Source organism: Lutra lutra, chromosome 6, assembly GCF_902655055.1.
Source record: "Lutra lutra chromosome 6, mLutLut1.2, whole genome shotgun sequence".
NCBI classification, from domain to species: Eukaryota; Metazoa; Chordata; class Mammalia; order Carnivora; family Mustelidae; genus Lutra; species Lutra lutra.
This window is the reverse complement of record NC_062283.1, coordinates 31056073-31075539: the sequence shown is the minus strand read 5'-3', so window position 1 is coordinate 31075539 and position 19467 is coordinate 31056073. Positions and strand designations below refer to the sequence as shown.

Here is a 19467-nt window from a genome sequence, read left to right as displayed (position 1 = left end):
ACATTAAACTGTTTAAATATAAATTTGAATATTAAGCTAAAAAAAATCTACTATTAATACAATAGAAATGCAACATACACCTTCTGAACCTATAGGGTAAAATAAAAGGAACCTGGTAAAACAAAACCTGGTTAATCTCAAAAAAAAAAAAAAAACCTTCAAAAAGAGAAAAAAAAAACAAAAACTAGTTTTGTTTTTTGTTTTTTGTTTTTTTTAAATGAGGTGGCAGGAAAATATCTATACATGTCCCTTAACACAATATAATAAATAAAGTAAATTGAATAAACATTTAACATGGCATCACAAAAGACCCTGAAGAGCCAAATCAATCTTAGGAAAGAAGAACAAACTTAGAGGCATCATATTTCCTGATTTCAAACTATATTACAAAACTTTATAGCAATCAAAACAGTATGATATTGGCATAAAAAGAGAAACACGTGTCAGTGGAACAGAACAGGGAGCCCCAAAGTAAGCCCATGTATATTTGGTCAATTTAAACAAAGGAGCCAAGAATATACAATGGGGAAAGGACAGTTTTTTTAATAAATGGTGTTGGGAAAACTGGATAAACACACATGCAAAAGAATGAAACTGGACCAATACTTACAACCATTTGCAAAAATCAATTCAAATGGACCAAGGAATTAAATTTAAGACCCCAAGCCATAAAACTCCTAAAGGAAAACATTGGTTTCTGACATTGGTCTTTGCAATGAACTTTTTGGATTTGACACCAAAGCCAAGGCAAGAAAAGCAAAATAAACAAGTGGGAGTATATAAAACTAAAAAGCTTCTGTATACCAGAGGGAACGTTCAACAAAATAAAAAGACAACCTACCAAACAGGAGAAAATATTTGCAAATCATATATATAATACGGGGTTAATATCCAAAGTATATAAAGAAAACATATACAATTCAATAATGAAAAAAAATAAAGCTTGATTTAAAAATGGACAGAGAGGGACGCCTGGGTGGCTCAGTTGGTTAAGCAGCTGCCTTCAGCTCAGGTCATGATCCCAGCGTCCTGGGATCGAGTTCCACATCGGGCTCCTTGCTCGGCAGGGAGCCTGCTTCTCCCTTTGCCTCTGCCTGCCATTCTGTCTGCCTGTGCTCGCTCTCTCTCCCTCTCTCTCTGACAAATAAATAAATAAAATCTTTAAAAATGGACAGAGAAACAGAATAGACTTTTTTTTTTTCTGAGAAAGACATCTAAATGAGGGGCAGGTTCTTGAAAAGGTGTTTAACATAACTCATCAGGGAAATGCAAACCAAAACCATGAGATGTCATTTCACACTGGTTAGAAGGGTTACTATGAAAAAATACAAGAGATAGCAAATGTTGGCAATGATGTGGAGAAAAGGGAATCCTGTGTATTGTTGGTGGCAATATAAATTGGTTGAGCCACTATGGAAAACAGTATAAAGTTTTCTGAAAAAATTAAAAATAAAACTATGGTATAATCTAGTAAACCCATCTAATAATAACTCCAAAGGAATGAAAATAGGGTATCAAAGAACTATCTGTACTTTCATGTTCACTGTAGCATTACTCACAATAGCCAAGATATAAGTGTCTATCAACAGAGGAACGGATAAAGAAGATATTGTGTGTGTGTACACACACATACACACACAATGGAATATTATTCAGTCATGAGACAGAAGGAAATTCTGTTGTTTGTTACGACATTAATGGACCTTGAGGACATTATACTAAGTGAAATAAGACTGAGAAAGACAAATACTGTGTGGTATCACTTATATCTGGAATCTTAAAAAGAAAAATCAAACTCATAGAAAGAGAGAGCAGAAAAGTAGTTGCCAGGAGTTGAGGAGTGGGGAAGATATGGAAAGTTTGGTAAAAGGATATACACTTTTAGCTATAAAATGAATAAACTCTGAAGACCTAATGTAGAACATAGCGACTATAGTTGATAATACTGCATTATATAATTGAAATTGTATAAATTAAATTTGCTGAGAGTAGAACTTAAATATTCTTGCAAAAATTATATATATAATGAGGTGATAGATATGTTAATTAACTAGATGGAAAGAAATCTTACACAATGAATTTGTGTATCAAATCATTACAATGTACACTTTATTATCTTACAGTTTTACTTGTCAGTTATACCTCAAAAAGCTGAAAGAATAAAAAAAGAAAAAAACACCAAAAGTAGAAGAAATTAATAAAATTATAATTAAACATTAAAAAATAATCTTTTTTATTTTGTTGAAAAAATTTTAATGGAAAAAGGAAAAACACAAATGTAGGAATAAAAAAGGAACTTACTTATCAATACAATAAAAATTTCTAGCATTTTTTGAAAATTTTTTGGAATTTTACCAATTTACCAATTTACCAAAATTTTACCAATTTTTTGAAAAATATGTGAATTATCAAAACTGACTCAAGAAGAAATAAAACCCAAATGTTGTCGATAATTATAAAATAAAATGAAAAGTGAGTCAGAAAAACCCTCTCACTTTAAAGCCCCAGGAGTGCCTGGGTGGCTCAGTTGGTTAATTGTAGACTTCAGCTCAGGTCACTTCTGCTCAGGTGATGATCCCAGGCTCCTGGGATCGAGCCCCACATTAGACTTCCTGCTCAGCAGGGAGTCTGCTTCTTCCTCTCCTTCTGCCCCTCTCTCCACTCATGCTCTCTCTGTCTCTCTCTCTTTCAAATAAATAAATCTTAAAAAAAAAAGTCCCAGACAAGATGGTTTTGCCAAATTTTCAAAAAACAGATAATTCTTGTATTTGGAACTCTGCCAAAGAATAGGAAAGAAATGAAATCTACTTGAACTCATTTTATGATGTTGTAATTCCTTAATTTCAAGGCAAGGAAAAAATTGTATAAGAAAAAAAATGCATAGGGTTACCTGGGGCTGGGGAGGTTAGTCAGTTAAGCCACTGCCTTCTGCTCAGATCATGATCCCAGAGTTCCCACTGAGCCCTGCACTGAGTTCCCTGCTCAGTGGGAAGTCTGCTTCCCTCTCTGCCCCTCACTCAGCCTGTGCTCTCTCTCTCTCATTCTTTCTCTCTCTCAAATAAATAAATAAATATATCTTTTAAAAAATTCATAGACATATTTTACTTAGAAACACAGATATAAAATTCCTAAACAAATAGTGCAATGATACACTGATCATAAACACAGTGATACTATATTTATTTTTAATGCCTCATAACCATGATAGAAATTATTTAAAAAACTATCAATAAATTTGCTAAATTCATAGATAAAAGGAGAAAAATGTTGATCATTTAAAAAGATGAAGAAAACTTATTTTATAAGATTCAACAAAGAATTCTAACCAAAACTCTGATTAGCAAGAAATAAAAACTCAAAAGGGAATAAATAAGAATTTCCTTAATCTCATAAAAGAGATTTATTCCTTTATCTTTCTTAAGAATTCTAAAAAACAACATTTTAGAACCATTGTCACTCAAGTAAAAATCAAGAATAATATTACTACTACTAATTTATGCCAGCCTGTGCAATAAAACAAAAAAGATATAAAGACAAAGAAAAGGAAGAATTTTGTCATTATTTTCAGACTATGATTATTTGCATAAAAGACTATGAAACATGAACAAACTGCTAATTCTTAATACAAAGTCAGCAAAGTTGCTAGATACAAAAACAAACAGAACTTAAAACATTCTTATGTCAGCAATAACATTTTAGAAAATATAATTTGAAAATAAAATTATACCACTCACTAAAGAAATAAAATTTACAAATCTCCTAAGGATAAACCTCCAAAAAATGTGTTGTCTTATCTATAGAGAAATCAAATGGAACACCTTATTTTTACCTAGCCATTTTCTCTGAGCACTTGTTATTACAGGAGATGGAAAAACTTGTATCCTGAAATAAACTGAGAGAGAATATAAGGAGATTAGATAGGTAGGGTAAGAGAAAGAAGAAGTAAGGAGGAAGAAGGGATGGGTGGGATGGAAGACAGGTTAGCCATCTAACCGGTATTGTCTACTGTTAAATAGATCAATAGTTCAGTTTAGCACCAGGCCTTCAAGCCCATTTGCTCCTCTATATTATTGACTCCCTGATGGAAATAATTTCAGTGTCGACTTTTACAATGTTGATGTAGCACATGTGTAGTGACTTTTGTCAATATATAATTATAATGCAGAATTCATCTATTTACTAATGATAATAATGAGCAGGGGCGCCTGGGTGGCTCAGTGGGTTAGGCCGCTGCCTTCGGCTCAGGTCATGATCTCAGGGTCCTGGGATCGAATCCCACATCGGGCTCTCTGCTCAGCAGGAAGCCTGCTTCCCTCTCTCTCTCTCTCTCTCTGCCTGCCTCTCCGTCTACTTGTGATCTCTCTCTGTCAAATAAATAAATAAAATCTTAAAAAAAATAGTGAACTAGAAGGCAAGTTATTTGAAATCATCTAGTCAGAGGAGCAAAAAAAAAGAAAAAGAATGAAAAAGAGTAAAGAAAGCCCACATGAATTATGGGATACAATTAAAAGAAACAATCTGCATATTCTTGGAGCCCCAGAAAAAGAGGGGGAAAGGAATAGAAAGCTTATTTAAAGTAATAATGACAAGAAATTTCCCAAACTGGTAAGAAATTTGGAAATCCAAATTCTTGAAGCTAGTGAATCATCTCAAAATTTCCACCCAAAACACTTTTGTCCAAGCACATTAATTATACTATCTAAAAGCAAAGACTAAGAATTTTAAAAGCAGCAAGAGGAAAAAGTGCTGTACATCACTCATCTTCAGGGAAATACAAAGCAAAACCATGATGAGATACCACCTCACACCAGTCAGAATGGCTAAAATTAACAAGTTAGGAAATGACAGATGTTGGTGAGCATACAGAAAAGGGGAACCCTCCAACCTGTTGGTGGGAATGCAAGCTGGTGAAGCCACTCTGGAAAACAACATGGAAGTTCCTCAAAAAGTTGAAAATAGAGCTACCCTATGACCCAGCAATCACACTATTGGGTATTTACCCTAAAGATACAAATGTAGTGATCCAAGGGGACAAATGCACCCAAATGTCTATAGCAGCAATGTCCACCATAGCCAAATTGTGGAAAGAACCTAGATGTCCATCAACAGATGAATTGATAAAGAAGATGTGATATATATATATATATATTGCAGCCATCAAAAGAAATGAAATCTTTCCACTTGCAATGGCATGGATGGAACTAGAGGGTATTATGCTGAGCGAAATAAGTCAATCAGAGAAAGACAATTATCATATGATCTCTTTGATATGAGGAATTTGAGAGGCGGGCAGGGGGTTGTGGGGGGTAGGGAAGGAAAAAGTGAAACAAGATGGAATGGGATCAGGAGGAAGACAAACCATAAGAGACTCTTAATCTCACAAAACAAACTGAGGATTGCTGGGGAGTATGGGGGTAGGGAGAGGGGGGCTGGGTTATAGACATTGGGGAGGGTATGTGCTATGGTGAGTGCTATGAAATGTGTGAGTCTGATGATTCACAAACCTGTACCCCTGGGGCAAATAATACATTATATGTTAATAAAAATTTAAAAAATTAAAAAAAATTAAAATCAACAAGAGAAAAAAATAGTTTTACTTATAAGGGAGCCATCATAAGGCTTTAAGTTAACTTCTCAGCAGAACTCTTACAGGCCAGGAGATAGATTGATATATTCAAAGTGCTGAAAGGAAAAGATTGCAAACCAGAAAGACAACCAAGCAAAGTTTTCCTTCAGGAATGGAGGAAAGAGAAAGACTTTCTCAAAGAAACAAAAACTGAGGAACTTTATCACCACTAGACCTGACTTACAAGAAATTCTGAAAGGAATCCTTTGAAGTGAAATGAAATATTGCTCACTAATAATATGAAAATATATAACATACTGGTAAAGTTAAACATATAGTCAAATTCAGAATATTCTATTACTGATATATGGTAGTGTGTTGATCACTTAAATCTAGGATAAAGGTTTAAATGACAAAAGTATTAAAAAAACTATAACTACAATAATTTGTTATGGTCATGCTATACAAAGAAGAAAATTATGACATGAAAAACATAAAAATATAGGAGAAGAAATAAAAAGATAGAGTTTTTGTACAGGATTGAAAATATCAGATTAAAATAGACTGCTATAAAATGTTTTATGTAAGCCTCAAAATAACCACAAGACAAAAACCTACAGCATATCCACAAAAGAAAAAAAAGAAGGGGGAGTCAAATCATACCACTTAGGAAATCATCAATTCACAAAGAATGACAGCAAAAAAGGAATACAAGAACAAGGGACTTAAAAACATCCAAAACCAATAAGATAGCACTAGTAAATCCTTACTTATCAATAATTACCTTATATATAAATTGACTAAATTCTTCAATCAAAAGGCAAAATGGATTAAAAAACAAGATCTAGGTATATGCTACCAACAAAAAACTCACTTCACCTTTAAGGACACACTTAGATTTATAGTGAAGGGATGACAATGACATTGCCTGCATGAGGAAGTCACGAGAGGGCACAGAGGTAGCTGTACTTGAATCAGACAAAACAGATTTTAAAACAAAGATTGTAACAAGAGACAAAGTTCACTACATCTCTATAAAGTGATCGATTTTTCAAAAGGATATAACAATTGTAAATGTATATGCACCCAACATTGGAGCAACTAAATATATTAAGCAAATACTAACATATGAAAGGAGAAGTAGACAACAATAGAATAAGAGTAGGGGATTTCAATACCTTTCAACAATGAAAAGATCATGTATAGACTGAAAATTAGTGAGGAAACAAGATTTGAAACATACCTTAGACCAATGAATCTAACAGACATATACAGAATATTCTACCAAGAGCTAAATAAACATTCTTCTCAAGTGCACACACATATTCTCCAGAATAGATATATTTTAGGTCAAAACATAAGGCTTAGCAAATACAGAAGATTGAAATCATAGCAAATACTTTTTCCAATCACAATGCTATGAAACTAGAAATCAAACTAAGAGAAAAAGAAAATTCACAAATGTGCAGACATTAAACAACACGCTGCTGAACAACCAATGGGTTACAGAAGAAATCAAAAAGCAAATTAAAAAATTTCTCAAAACAAAAAGTGGAAATACAACATACGAAAACTTACGAGATATAGCAAAAGTAGTTCTCAGGGGGAAGTTTTATTGAAAAACAACTATATTAAGAAATTGGCCTACAAACAACCTAACTTTATACCTCAAGGGATTACAAAAAAACAAACTAAGACAAACTTAGCAGAAGGAAAGAAATAACAAAGATCAGATCAGAAATAAATGAAATAGAGACCAGAAAAATAATAGAAAAGATCAATGAAACAAAGTCCTGGTTTTGGGAAGAGAAAAACAAAATTGACAAACTGTTGGAATAAGTAAAAAAGAGAGAAGATGCAACCAAAATCAGAAATGAAACAAAAGTCATTACAACTGAAACATTTTTTTAAAAGATTTAATTATTTGACAGATAGATTACAAGTAGGCAGAGAGGCTGAGCAGAAAGCCTGATGCGGGGGTTGATCCCAAGGTTTGATCCCAGTACCCCATGGGACCATGACCTGAGCTGAAGGCAGAGGCTTTAACCCACTGCGCCACCCAGGCGTCCCTTTTAAAAGTGAAACCTATGGAAACACAAAAGATCATAAGACTACTATGAACACTTATATGCCAACAACTGGATAACCTAGAAGAGATGGATAAATTACCAGGAACATACAACTTACCAGGACTGAATCAGGAAATAATAAAATTTGAACTGGCCAATAATGTGTAAGGAGATTATAGTAGTAATCAAAACCTCCCAACAACAACAAAAAATGCCGAACAGCAGTTTCACTGGTGAATTACATCAAACACATAAAAAGAGGTGACACTAATCTCTGCCAAGCTCTTCCCCAAAAAGTGAATGGAGGACCACTTACAAATTTTATGAGGCCAGCATTAACCTTGTGATAAAGACAAATAAAGACACTACAATAAAAGAAAATTACAAACCAATACTCCTGATGAATAAAGATGCAAAAAAGTCTAAACAAAATACTAGTAAATATCACATTGATATGATCATACACAATGATAAAGTGGGATTTATCCCTGGATGGCTCAATACATGCAAATCAAAAAATGTGCCACATCACATTAGTAGAACAGAAGATAAAAATCATATGATCATCTCAATATATGCAAAGAAAGCATCTGACAAAATTCACTATATTTTCATAATAAAAATTCTCAACAAATTAGATGTAGAAGAAATATACCTCAATATAATAAAGCCCATATATAAAGAACCCGCAGCAAACATCACACCCTATAGCAAAAGTTGAAAGCTTTTCCTTAATATCAGAGACAAGGAAAGGGTGCCCACTCTCACCACTCCTAGTCAATATAGTACTGGAAGTCCTGTCCAGAGTAGTTAGTTAAGGAGAAGAAATTAAAGGCATTCAGATTGGAAAGGAAGAAACAAAGCTCTCTGCACTTTTTGCATGCATGTGATATGATTTTATATACACAAATCTTTAAAGATTCCACCAAAAATCTGTTAGAACTAATAACGGTTAAGGTCCGCCTTTGGCTCAGGTCATGATCTCAGCGTCCTGGGATCTAGCCCTGGGTCAAGCTCCCTGCTCAGCAAAGAGTCTGCTTCTCCCAGTTCCTCTGCCATCCCCCCGCTTGTGCTCTCTCTCTCTCTCTCTCAAATAAATACAATCTTAAAAAAAAATGAAGACACAAATAGAAAAATATTCCATGGATTGGAAGAATTAATACTGCTAAAACTCAGTACTACCCAAAGCCCAAAGCCATCTATAGAGTTAATGGAATTCCTATCAAATTTCCAGTTCCTATCAAATTTCCATTGTTCATAGAAACAGAAAACACAATTCTAAATTTGTGTGGTAACAAAAAGATTCTGAATAACCAAAGTCATCCCAAGGAACAAGAACAAAGCTGGAGGCATCACATCTCATCCAGGCTATTACAAAGCTATAGTAATCAAAATTGTATGTTAGTGGCATTAAACAGACACAGAGACCAATGGAATAGAATTGAGAGCTCAGAAATAAACCCATTCGTAGATAGTCAAGTAACATTTGACAGCGGACCCAAGAATATTCAATGGGGAAAGGATAGTATCTTCAATAAACGATGCTGGGGAAAAAATATTCACAAGCAAAAGAATGAAATTAGACTCCTATCTTACTCCACTCACAAAAATAAACTCAAAATGGATAAGACTGAAAACTGTAAAATTCTTAGGAAAAGATAAAGGGAATAACTCCTTAACATCGGACAAAATAATAAGATGGAACTACACCAAACTAAAAGGCTACTGTATAGAAAAAGAAATGAACTGCAAAATGAAAAGACAATCTATGAAATTAGAAAAAATTATCTGCAAATGCCCTACCTGATAAGGAGTCATTTTATATATATATATATATATCCCATATGTTCTACATATGGAACTCATCAACTCAATAGCAAAATATCTGATTTAAAAAATGAGCAGCAGGGGCGCCTGGGTGGCTCAGTGTGTTAAGCCTCTGCCTTCGGCTAGGTTCATGATCCCAGAGTCCTGGGATCGAGCCCCACATTGGGCTCTCTGCTCAGAAGAGAGCCTGCTTCCTCCTCTCTTTCTGCCTGCCGCTCTGCCTATTTCTGATCTCTCTCTCTATCAAATAAATAAATAAAATCTTTTAAAAAAATGAGCAGCAGAAGTTGGGAAAAAATCAGTGTGACAAAATCAAGAATCCAGAGACAGACCCTTATTTAGGAGAATAGGTTTATGACTCAGATAAGGAGGCTTTCTTTTAAAATACTGAGAAAACAGGTAACATAAATGTTGATTAATAAAAATTCAAAACTTTTTATTGACCAAACACACTACAAATAATGTTAAAAGATAAGAGGGAGTCAGACTAAGAGAAAATATTTGCGGTGTGCATAACTATCAATGTTATCAGCATTAAGAATATAAATAAAATCTCACAATCAGTAAGAAAAATAAATGATTTAAGGATAAGAATAAACAGTTCACAAAATAGGGAAACTGAATGCCTAATAAACATAAGTTTCCAAATCTCATTAATAATCAAAAATACAACATAAAGTGAGATACTTCTTTTCTCCACATATATCAGGAAAAATTTTAAAGCTTGACAAGATCAAATATTTATTAAGACCTGGGTGGTACAGTTGGTTGAGCATCAGACTCTGGTTTTCCACTCAGGTCATGATCTTAGGATTTTGAGATCGAACCCCAAGTCAGGTTCTGTGCTCAGTGTGGAGTCCGTTCGAGACTCTCTCCCCTTCTGTCCACCCCATCCCCCCAACACCGCAATCCCTCCCTCTCAAATAAATAAAATCTTGAATTTACTTCTGGGTATAAACACAAGAGTAAAGTCTTACATTTGTACATAAAATGTCATGTACAAAGATGTTTACTGTGACATTCAAAAATCAGAAATAAATTAACATATGTAAACTCATAAAATAGAATAATTTTCAGTAGTTTAAAATGAACTAACTCTAGTGTCTGTATATGCAATTGAGAAAAGAGCTCCAGTCATAGTGTTGAATGGAAACAAACCAGATGAAAAATGGTATTTCCTGATACAAACTAATAATAAAAGATGACACATAATAATAGAGAATAAGTATTTCAGAGAATTGAATAACAATTTATGTATCAATATTTTAAAAAAAGAAACATGCAAGTTAAAGCAAAAAATATTGAAACCTACCCTATTGCTTAAGGATCCACATATATAGGAAAGTACTTTTTAAAATTGCTGGATACACACTGAATGCTAAATTAAGGGAAGAAAATGAACCTGGGATTGGTGATTCAAAGGGTAATCTTGGACATCCCTATATTATCTTTTTTCTTAGAAGAAAAATTGGGAACAACTATGACAAACATTACAAGTAGTAAGATTTTTTTTATTTCTGAGATATTATTTTTTACAGTATCTCAAAATAAAAAGAAAGCAAATAAAACAATAATACTGTGAAACCCTAAGGAGGCAGGTCATCATGACATTTGCTGTGGATCACAAGTGTGTCCACCCACAAAAGATTCAGCCTCTCTTGCAATGCATCCTGCTTCTTCAAGCTCTGAGAATCTCTAAGGGGGTGATGACACATTTTCACCCATTAGTCTACCAGAACAAACCTCTGGTTCCTCTTATTTTATTTAATGTCCATGAGGCTATTTGAAGGAACCCCACTTACTTCCATGAGTGATGCCCTTGTTTGTCAAGGTGCAGCTTCTGAAAAAAAATCACTGATCTTCAAAATTACTTGGGGTGCTGGGTTCCATAAAAAATGAAATTTTTATACTCTGCACTGATACTTATAACCTGAGCCCCAAAATAGCACATCTGGAGTTCAGTCTCATAACAATACTTTAGTGAAATTGTTGCTTACTCAACTGTGAACAAGAATACACATACACACACATAATCTCCCACAGTCAAGGAACAGTTTTCACCATTAATGCAACCCAAATTCATACTTAGAAAACAATAATTTTCTTGTGTGTTTTCTCATTCTTACATGTAGTTTGATTACTCAGAGTCATAGTGTTTCAGATACTTCCTTTTCAAATCTTACTTTGTCATCTCATCTCTGCTTTGCTTTGTCACACCTGTCTCTTTCTAGTGATTCTCTAGAACCAAAAAAGCTGCCCCAAGTGTATTAAGTTGCCCCCAAAGTATATTAATTATTTCACCTCTTGCTAAATTATTTAAAAAAACACTCCTTATACCTTAGAAATCATTTTTCCTAGACTGATCAAGTTTTGAATATCTTAAAACTAAAAGCTTTCCAGGACTTAGGCACAGAATATCATATGTTCACTACTCTCCCAGCAATCTCTTTTGCTCACCCTCCTGCATCTTGTAGCAGAGATCTCTGCATGCCTTCATAGACCCCATACCTGTTTCACCTATAAGGCTCAAAATCTTCTTAATGGGTGCTTGAAGAGAACAGAGGGAAAGGAGGAGCATTCTGATGCTGGCTACATATAGTAGGGTGATTTTTTTCCCTTGATTCAGTAAACATTTGTTAAATGCCTGCTCTTGCAGAGGCCATGCTAAGTGTGGGATTCGATGAAGAGAAAATAAAACCTCTCTCACTGAAGGGAGTGACAGAGTGGGCAAATTAAGTAAGGAATCTTGGTGAGGACCACAAAGATTAAGATTATCAGTTGAGGGGCGCCTGGGGGGCTCAGTGGGTTAAAGCCTCTGCTTTCAGCTCAGGTCATGTTCCCAGGGCCCTGGGATCCAGTCCCATGTCGGGCTCTCTGCTCATTGGGGAGCCTGCGTCCTCCTCTCTCTGCCAGCCTCTCTGCCTGTTTGTGATCTCTGTCTGTCAAATAAATAAAATCTTTAAAGAAAAAAAAAAAGATTATCGGTGCAGACTGGAAAAGTAAAATGACAAAGGGGGACCAAGAAAGTAGCTCAACTAAAATAGGTTGGAATATGACACATTTCCTGACTTCACACAGTCAGGGATCTAGAAGAAAAAGGAAAAGTGAGTTCCATCACTAGCTCTGGATTCCTCCTTCCAGAACATTCCCAAGGCAAAGTGGTCCCTGAGTAATCATCCTTTTCATTATTGTTCAGTGTGTGATGCTTATATTGGAATGACATCAGTGAAAATGTGTTTCTGTTTCATCAGACAACCACACTAATTTGTTTGTCTTTTTTATTAAAGCAAGACCTGAGAAATCTAAGAGTAAGTTCCATGTTTCTCTCAATTATATTGTTAACATTGGGTTTTTTTATGGAATCTAGAAGCTGTTTTATGCTCTGCTTTAGTATGAATGCACCAAGACTTAAGATCTATATTTCTGACTCTGTAGTTTATTAATATTTTCAGCATTTCTCACCTTCTAACTTCTTGTTTCTCTATTCCTATTTCCAGTAGTTTGTTCCATTTTCAACTATCAAGGTCCATTTAGAGGCTATAATTGAAACTAATTGGTACTTAATGTGGTACTATAATAATAAATAATATTTATTCAGTTTTTATTTAATTTTAATTTTTATATAATTTTTATTTTTGTATTTATTAATATTTATTCAATGTACAAGGCACTGTACTCAGCACTTTATATATGCATATACATTGTGTCAGATAGGGATTGTTATTCCTATTACAAAGACAATAAAAGAGTGAGACTAGGTAACTTGCCCATGATGCCACAATATAAGCAGCAGAAATTGGGATTCAGTTCAGGCTCTAAAGGCCCAGCAGTGCCTCCATCCCAGTCAAATGGTGAGAAATACAGTCACCCAGCCCTACAATATGTATGTTTATAGGGAAAAGAGAAAACTTTCTAAAATTAACATAATGAACAGCAATTAGCAAAACAAGAATCATAGCAATGCTCATGATAAACCAATACAATCATTCCAAAGAAGTGATGGGAAGAGAGGAATAGTAAGAAGAAAACAAAGTGTCAGTAACATAAAAATCTCTCTAGTTGATGAAGAGTTTGAATTAGCAGAGAGAAACCAGAAATAGCATCTCCCATCTCTTAACCTTTCTTTCCAAAAAGGCATCCAAATTAAAAGGGACATTAGCAAAACAATGTGAAGATATTCATTCTCAAATCATATTGAACTGATTCTAAGTGCAGCATCTGGTGGTCTCTCTTATTTCAAAACTTCTAGCATAAATTTTGAGAAGTAACTCTGCTGTTCATCCAGAAATCTTTCACTCACTCACTCATTTGATTTCTTTTTTGCAAGTAAGTTCTATATCTATTCATCAATTCTGGGGTTGGTTCCAACATTAGTTATATCCTTTTCTGAACATGCAAGACCTTAACATTCAAATTTTTCAAGTTTGTCTTTCTTGTTTTTATATTAAATGACTTCCTCTGTAGTAACTGAGGAATTATTTTAGAAAGTAAAAAACCCACGGAGGGCAAACCAAATACTAAGCTGGCTAAAGCTGACCTGGAATTAGAAATAATGTTTCTGAACATTGGTTGTAAATTGTCGCCTATGGAAAAATATGCTAGTTGTAACTACTTTACTGGAGTTTATAAATGGTTTTGGTAGAAAATTTTAAATGTAGGAGATGTCAGAAATAAAATTCAGTTGGCAGAGTTAAATCAATTGAGATCTCAATTAATTAATTAATTGATTATTCGCTTATTGAGGGCCTACTCTGTGTCAAACACTGGGGATACAGCAGGGACCAAAAGTGAAGAAAATAACTGCCCTCTGGGAGTTTACATATGAATTTAAACATTCCTGACACCCTTCTTCAGAGAAACTGGGGAGAATGCAAAGAAAAAGTAGTTCATTTCTCCCACTTCTTCTAAAAATGGAGCTCTTGCGTCTCACATAAATGCTTGAGCAGTAATTGAGAATATATTTGTTTTCAGTCATTGAACAGTATCAATGGCAGTCATGTTCTCTGTATCCACTTTATGACACCTGCAATTCTAAGAAACTCCCTTTTTGTTTCTGTTATGCACTCATTGTGGGTTTTTTTCTCCCTAAATGCAGCTGTTTCCATTTCAAAAGAAAGATAGACATTATATTTCCCATACCCTCTACTCCGAATCCTACTAGAATATCAATGATTTTATATAAAACAGAGACCATAAAGATTGGTGGAAAAAGGGGCGCCTGGGTGGCTCAGTGGGTTAAAGCCTCTGCCTTCGGCTCAGGTCATGATCCCAGAGTCCTGGGATCGAGCCCCGCACTGGGCTCTCTGCTTGGTCGGGAGCCTGCTTCCCTTCCTCTTTCTCTGCCTCTCAATCTGCCTGTCTCTCTGCCTACTTGTGATCTCTGTCTGTCAAATAAATAAATAAAATTTTTAAAAAATTAAAAAAAAAGATTGGTGGAAAAAATAAACATGATTGATTTTTTTTTCTTAGTGAGTTAAAATGTCCCACTTAAAACAAGACTTTATCTACTTAAAAAGACTCATGATAAGGACATAAAAGAGATCACATACTATAGCCTGAGGAAGGAAGCAGGAAAAATCAGATTTTTCCTCGTTTCTAACTGGGCTGGCGCCACTCCTATGCACTGATCTTTGCTTACACATTGACCAACTTCTTCCCTCTTGGATTACTGAATAATATCTGGAAAATGAAACTGAGAAACAGAAATAATTAAGAGTGAGATGAAAACTTCTTTGGATTGCCTCTACCGACTTTTCAACAAAATACATTTTCAACTAAATATAAGGTAGAAATCACAGATAAAAGTAGGAAAACTCATGAAAGAGTAAGCAATGCGAGAAGGGAGCAAAATGAAAATGGAAGCAAAATTTATAGAAAATGAGGCTTTTCCAGCTCTGTGGCATTTCAATTTTTGAAAGAAACTGGATGATAAGAGAAAAATAACACTTCTTTGCCACTTTTTCAAAATGACTGTGTTACTACTGGAAAAGAGAGATTAAAGTAACTCAGGTCAAAGTTCTGGAGTTTACTTTCCCTTTTCATTCTGGAAATTCTTGTCTGGAAACAGTCTCAGTAAGATTATTATCAATGTCAATTTCATGATCAGTGTCAACCTATACTAATAATTTGTATTTGTATTTTAGCACATGGAGCAGTACCTATCTGTAAGTTCCTTTTGTTTTCATAAATCTGGTACAATTTGGGATCCCAAAATAAGGAGAACATTTTTTCTAACTTTGACCAATTCCATTTAATGCTTGTATTTATAAATATTTCCTCTCCCCCTTGGTAACTGGCTGGGTAATTACTCACTCAATAGAAAGAATAAACATTTGACTAAGAGACTAAGTATAAAAGAAACATTTTGTTTTCGAAAAACAATTTCAAATACCTTTTAATAACAAATAAAAATTGCCACACAGCCAAAAGGAAAGATATATAATATACAGTGGGATTTCCCAAATGAGGAGATACCAACAGAGGATAAAGGAAAAATCAGGAAGATATCTAAGGTGTAAGGAAAGGAAAGAGAATAACCACAATTAGCATTCAAATTTGCTATTGTTTAAAGTTCTCTGCAGGATTTAAATCCTCTATACTAGATGAGAAAGAAAAAGAATGGCAGAAGCACAGATGTCCCAGCCTGCTCTGTCTTTCCACTAAGTTGAAATATATGAAAGCCAGTTAAGTCAGACTGAAACTATTCTTGTACCACAAAAGAAATACTAATCCCTCTTATTTTACTGTGGATGTTTTTACTGGGGGAGGTTTGGTGTCTCTCAAAGATCTCTTTGCTAATAATACCTTGGAAAAAGAAAAGAAGGAAACTATATTTTTGGTCAAAAACTCTGGTTAATGTATTTTTATTCATGTTATTCTGCCAGTTACTCCAGTGCCTGTTGGTAAGTTATTATTCATCTATTTCTCTTTTCTTTATTCATCTATTTCTTAATTCCAGTGTCCCTTAGAAAAATTTCCCTGAAGCAAAGTGTTTCACATTCATGGTTTCAAGCCCCTTTACCTCCCCATTATCTAGTACCTCTTTAAGTTACAAATGAATTTAGAAACTATAATACGCCCAATGCCTAGGTAAATAGATAAATAAATGATAGAAAATTAAGACCCTGAGGTAGTATTTTTCACCTAATAAAAAGAAAAATTTAAATATGAAAAGCAGTGTCAGCAATGCTTTGGTAAAAAATATATATTTGTACATCATTGATCCCTTTTAAACTTATGTGAACCTTTTAGAAAGCAAACTTACATTTTGTTGCAAGATACAATGAAATACAGTATCTCTTAAACTCATAATTCCATTTTAATAGATATGCTCTAAGGAATAATTCTAAATATTAAATAAAACCATATACATGATATTAAATTATAAAAACAAAATTGGCTAAGGTAATATATTGCAATGGTTAATAAAGTAATCAGATCGACCTAGGTTCAGATTTCAACCAGAACACTTAACCAGATATGTGGCTCTGGGTAAAGCATTTAATTTCTCTAAATCTTTAATCTGTGTAACCTCTAGGGCCTTTAAATTTGATGTTTTCATTGTCCCTATTCCATATTACTGGAACAACTGATTTATATATGTATAAATCAGCAGAAACCCTAAACCATGACTGTTAAAAAAAAAAGATAATTAGGGAAAACAATTTTAAATATTTTGCCAAACAACCAAGCTACAAGGGAAATCTAAAGATGAAGAGCAAGAAAGAGTGGAGAAACCAGGACTCAGCCACAAGAGTAAGGATATGAAAATTGTGAAAATTCAAATGTGGCAACACCTGATTTTTTCCTCTTAGTAGGGCTTCAAAGGTTCTACTTTAGCATACTTTTCAGTGGATGATTTCCAAGACAGACACTTTCAAAAATTACCCATGAATGTGGAATTTTTCCCCCAAATTTCCTAAGAATTGTATATATTTCCCTGTCTTTATCAATACCACCTAAAATAGACAAATTTTTCATGCTCTATTAGTAAAGGATGATGACTTTAACAACTCAATTACTCGAAAGATCATAGTAGTTACTCTTCCAAAGTAATCTTTCCAGAGAGGATCTATTTGTCTGTTTTGGGTTTTGTTTATTTGTTTGGTTGGTTGGTTGTTGTTGTTTGATTAAAGTATAGTGGACACACAATGATTTCTACAGGTATTTCAGGCATACAACAAAATGACTGGACAACTCTGTACACTATGCTATGCTCACCACAAGTGCAACTACCATTTGTCACCATACAATATCATTGACTACATTCCAATGCTTGTATATTTTTGGCTTTGATACAGGATTCTGAAGTACCTCTAGGAGTTTAGTCCCTTCTTTGGCGGTCATAAAGAGCTTCGAAGTTGACATAAGCTAGTGCAATCACTAAGTGTTGTGAGAGAGCTGGGTATTTTTAACCAGATTATATAACCTTTGTCCATTGTTACCATAATTAAGAGCACTAGAATTAAGACAAATTCTGTTCAAGACCCTAGGTGGAGGTATGACTTTGACTCGGATGAAATTTTCTATATAAACTCAATAGCTGCCTGTCTTTCAGCAGCTCTCCATATTCCCTCTACCTCATTTAAAAAGGGTAGCCATTTCCATCGAATGACTGTATTTCAACTCTTTTCTAAAGGACCGATGAGCAAAGAATGAATCTTTATTTTATTGTAATAACAGTCTTTACAGTCAGTATTAGCTCAAAACTCATAAACAATGCTTATCAACAATGACTGTAAGAAATTAATATTTGATACTCACTGGAAACTAATATCCAGACATTAATGATTCCTAATAACATAACTAACAGTAATAGTTTGGCATGCACTCTGTTGCCTGCAATTTATATAAAGTTGGGGTATACTGATGCCTCCAGCTTTGTCCTCTGTCCTTTCCCAAGGTTACTGGATTAAACAATGAAGGAATTGATATATCATATTTATTTGCAGCTGCCTTCTTAGAAGGGAAGATAGTTTCAGGAATTCTTTTCTACTTCTGCTATAAAGAATATGATTAGTAATTGAGTTTTGGTGAAGTTAAATTCTGTGTTAGGTTGATTAGAGTTTTTTTTTTTTTTTCCACCCTCTAAAACCCTCAACACCATTGCTTGGCAATTCTAGCATCCTTTGGACTCCCACAGGGTTGAGGTTTCATCCTTTCATGGGTTATAATCACTCCTGTTAATGCAAACTTAAGTGGCATATTTTCCAATTTCTTTGCTCTCAGATTTTTCTGCATGTCCTAAAATTAAAGATTTTAAGTGAAAAATCTATTGATGCAAAGGAGAAAAAGGACAGGCATAATATGAACTTTTCAATTAAAAAAAAAAAACAGATTTCCTAAAGTAATAAAGAATTTAGCTCAGATTTAAAAAAAAAAAACTAAAATAATAATGTTATGAAAAGTAAAGAATAGACCAGAAACATTATGAGGTAAGAGACTGAAATGGGAAGAAAAGCAAAATAAGTGAAATCTAAATAATCATTGCTAGCTCCTAAGGAATTTTAAATTATCTAAAAAACTGATAAGAAAAGGAAGAGGGGCTAACCTCAACTCCATTTGGTTTACTCTAAAGTTAATTATCATGAAAGATTTAGGACTAATGAAGAGGATCAGGAGATTGAAACTCTTGGGATTTCTCATTTGTTATTATAACTGATTTTCACTATACCCTATTCTCCACCCTTGAAGATGTCCAAGAACCATCATCTTACATGGTTTACAGGTCTTACTTGTGCTACTTCTTAGGTCAGATTTAAAATTCTGATTAAATCCCAGAGATTATCAGAAAGAAAAAGAAACACATACAGAAATATTATCATGACAAAAGTGTTTACGTTGATAGTTACAACCTTTCTGTACTGCAAAAAGGAACATGATGAGAGCTGACTTGGTGACAGTTTTGAAACGAAGATATAATGCTGAAAGAGAAGAAAATGAAGAAGGAACTTAAGTTACTAACCTTTAACTGGTAGCCAGTTTCCTGCAAGATTGTGACCCTTG

General features: G+C 34.1%; 1 protein-coding gene across 1 annotated transcript in view; it reads left to right on the top strand.

The window, feature by feature from the left end:
* TSBP1 (testis expressed basic protein 1) overlaps positions 1–19467 on the top strand; it is a 91877-nt gene that overhangs the window by 51379 nt on the left and 21031 nt on the right. The window contains exon 28 of the mRNA XM_047731973.1: positions 16347–16364. Coding sequence (XP_047587929.1) covers positions 16347–16364 — 18 coding nt within the window. The remainder of the gene's footprint in view (positions 1–16346; positions 16365–19467) is intronic.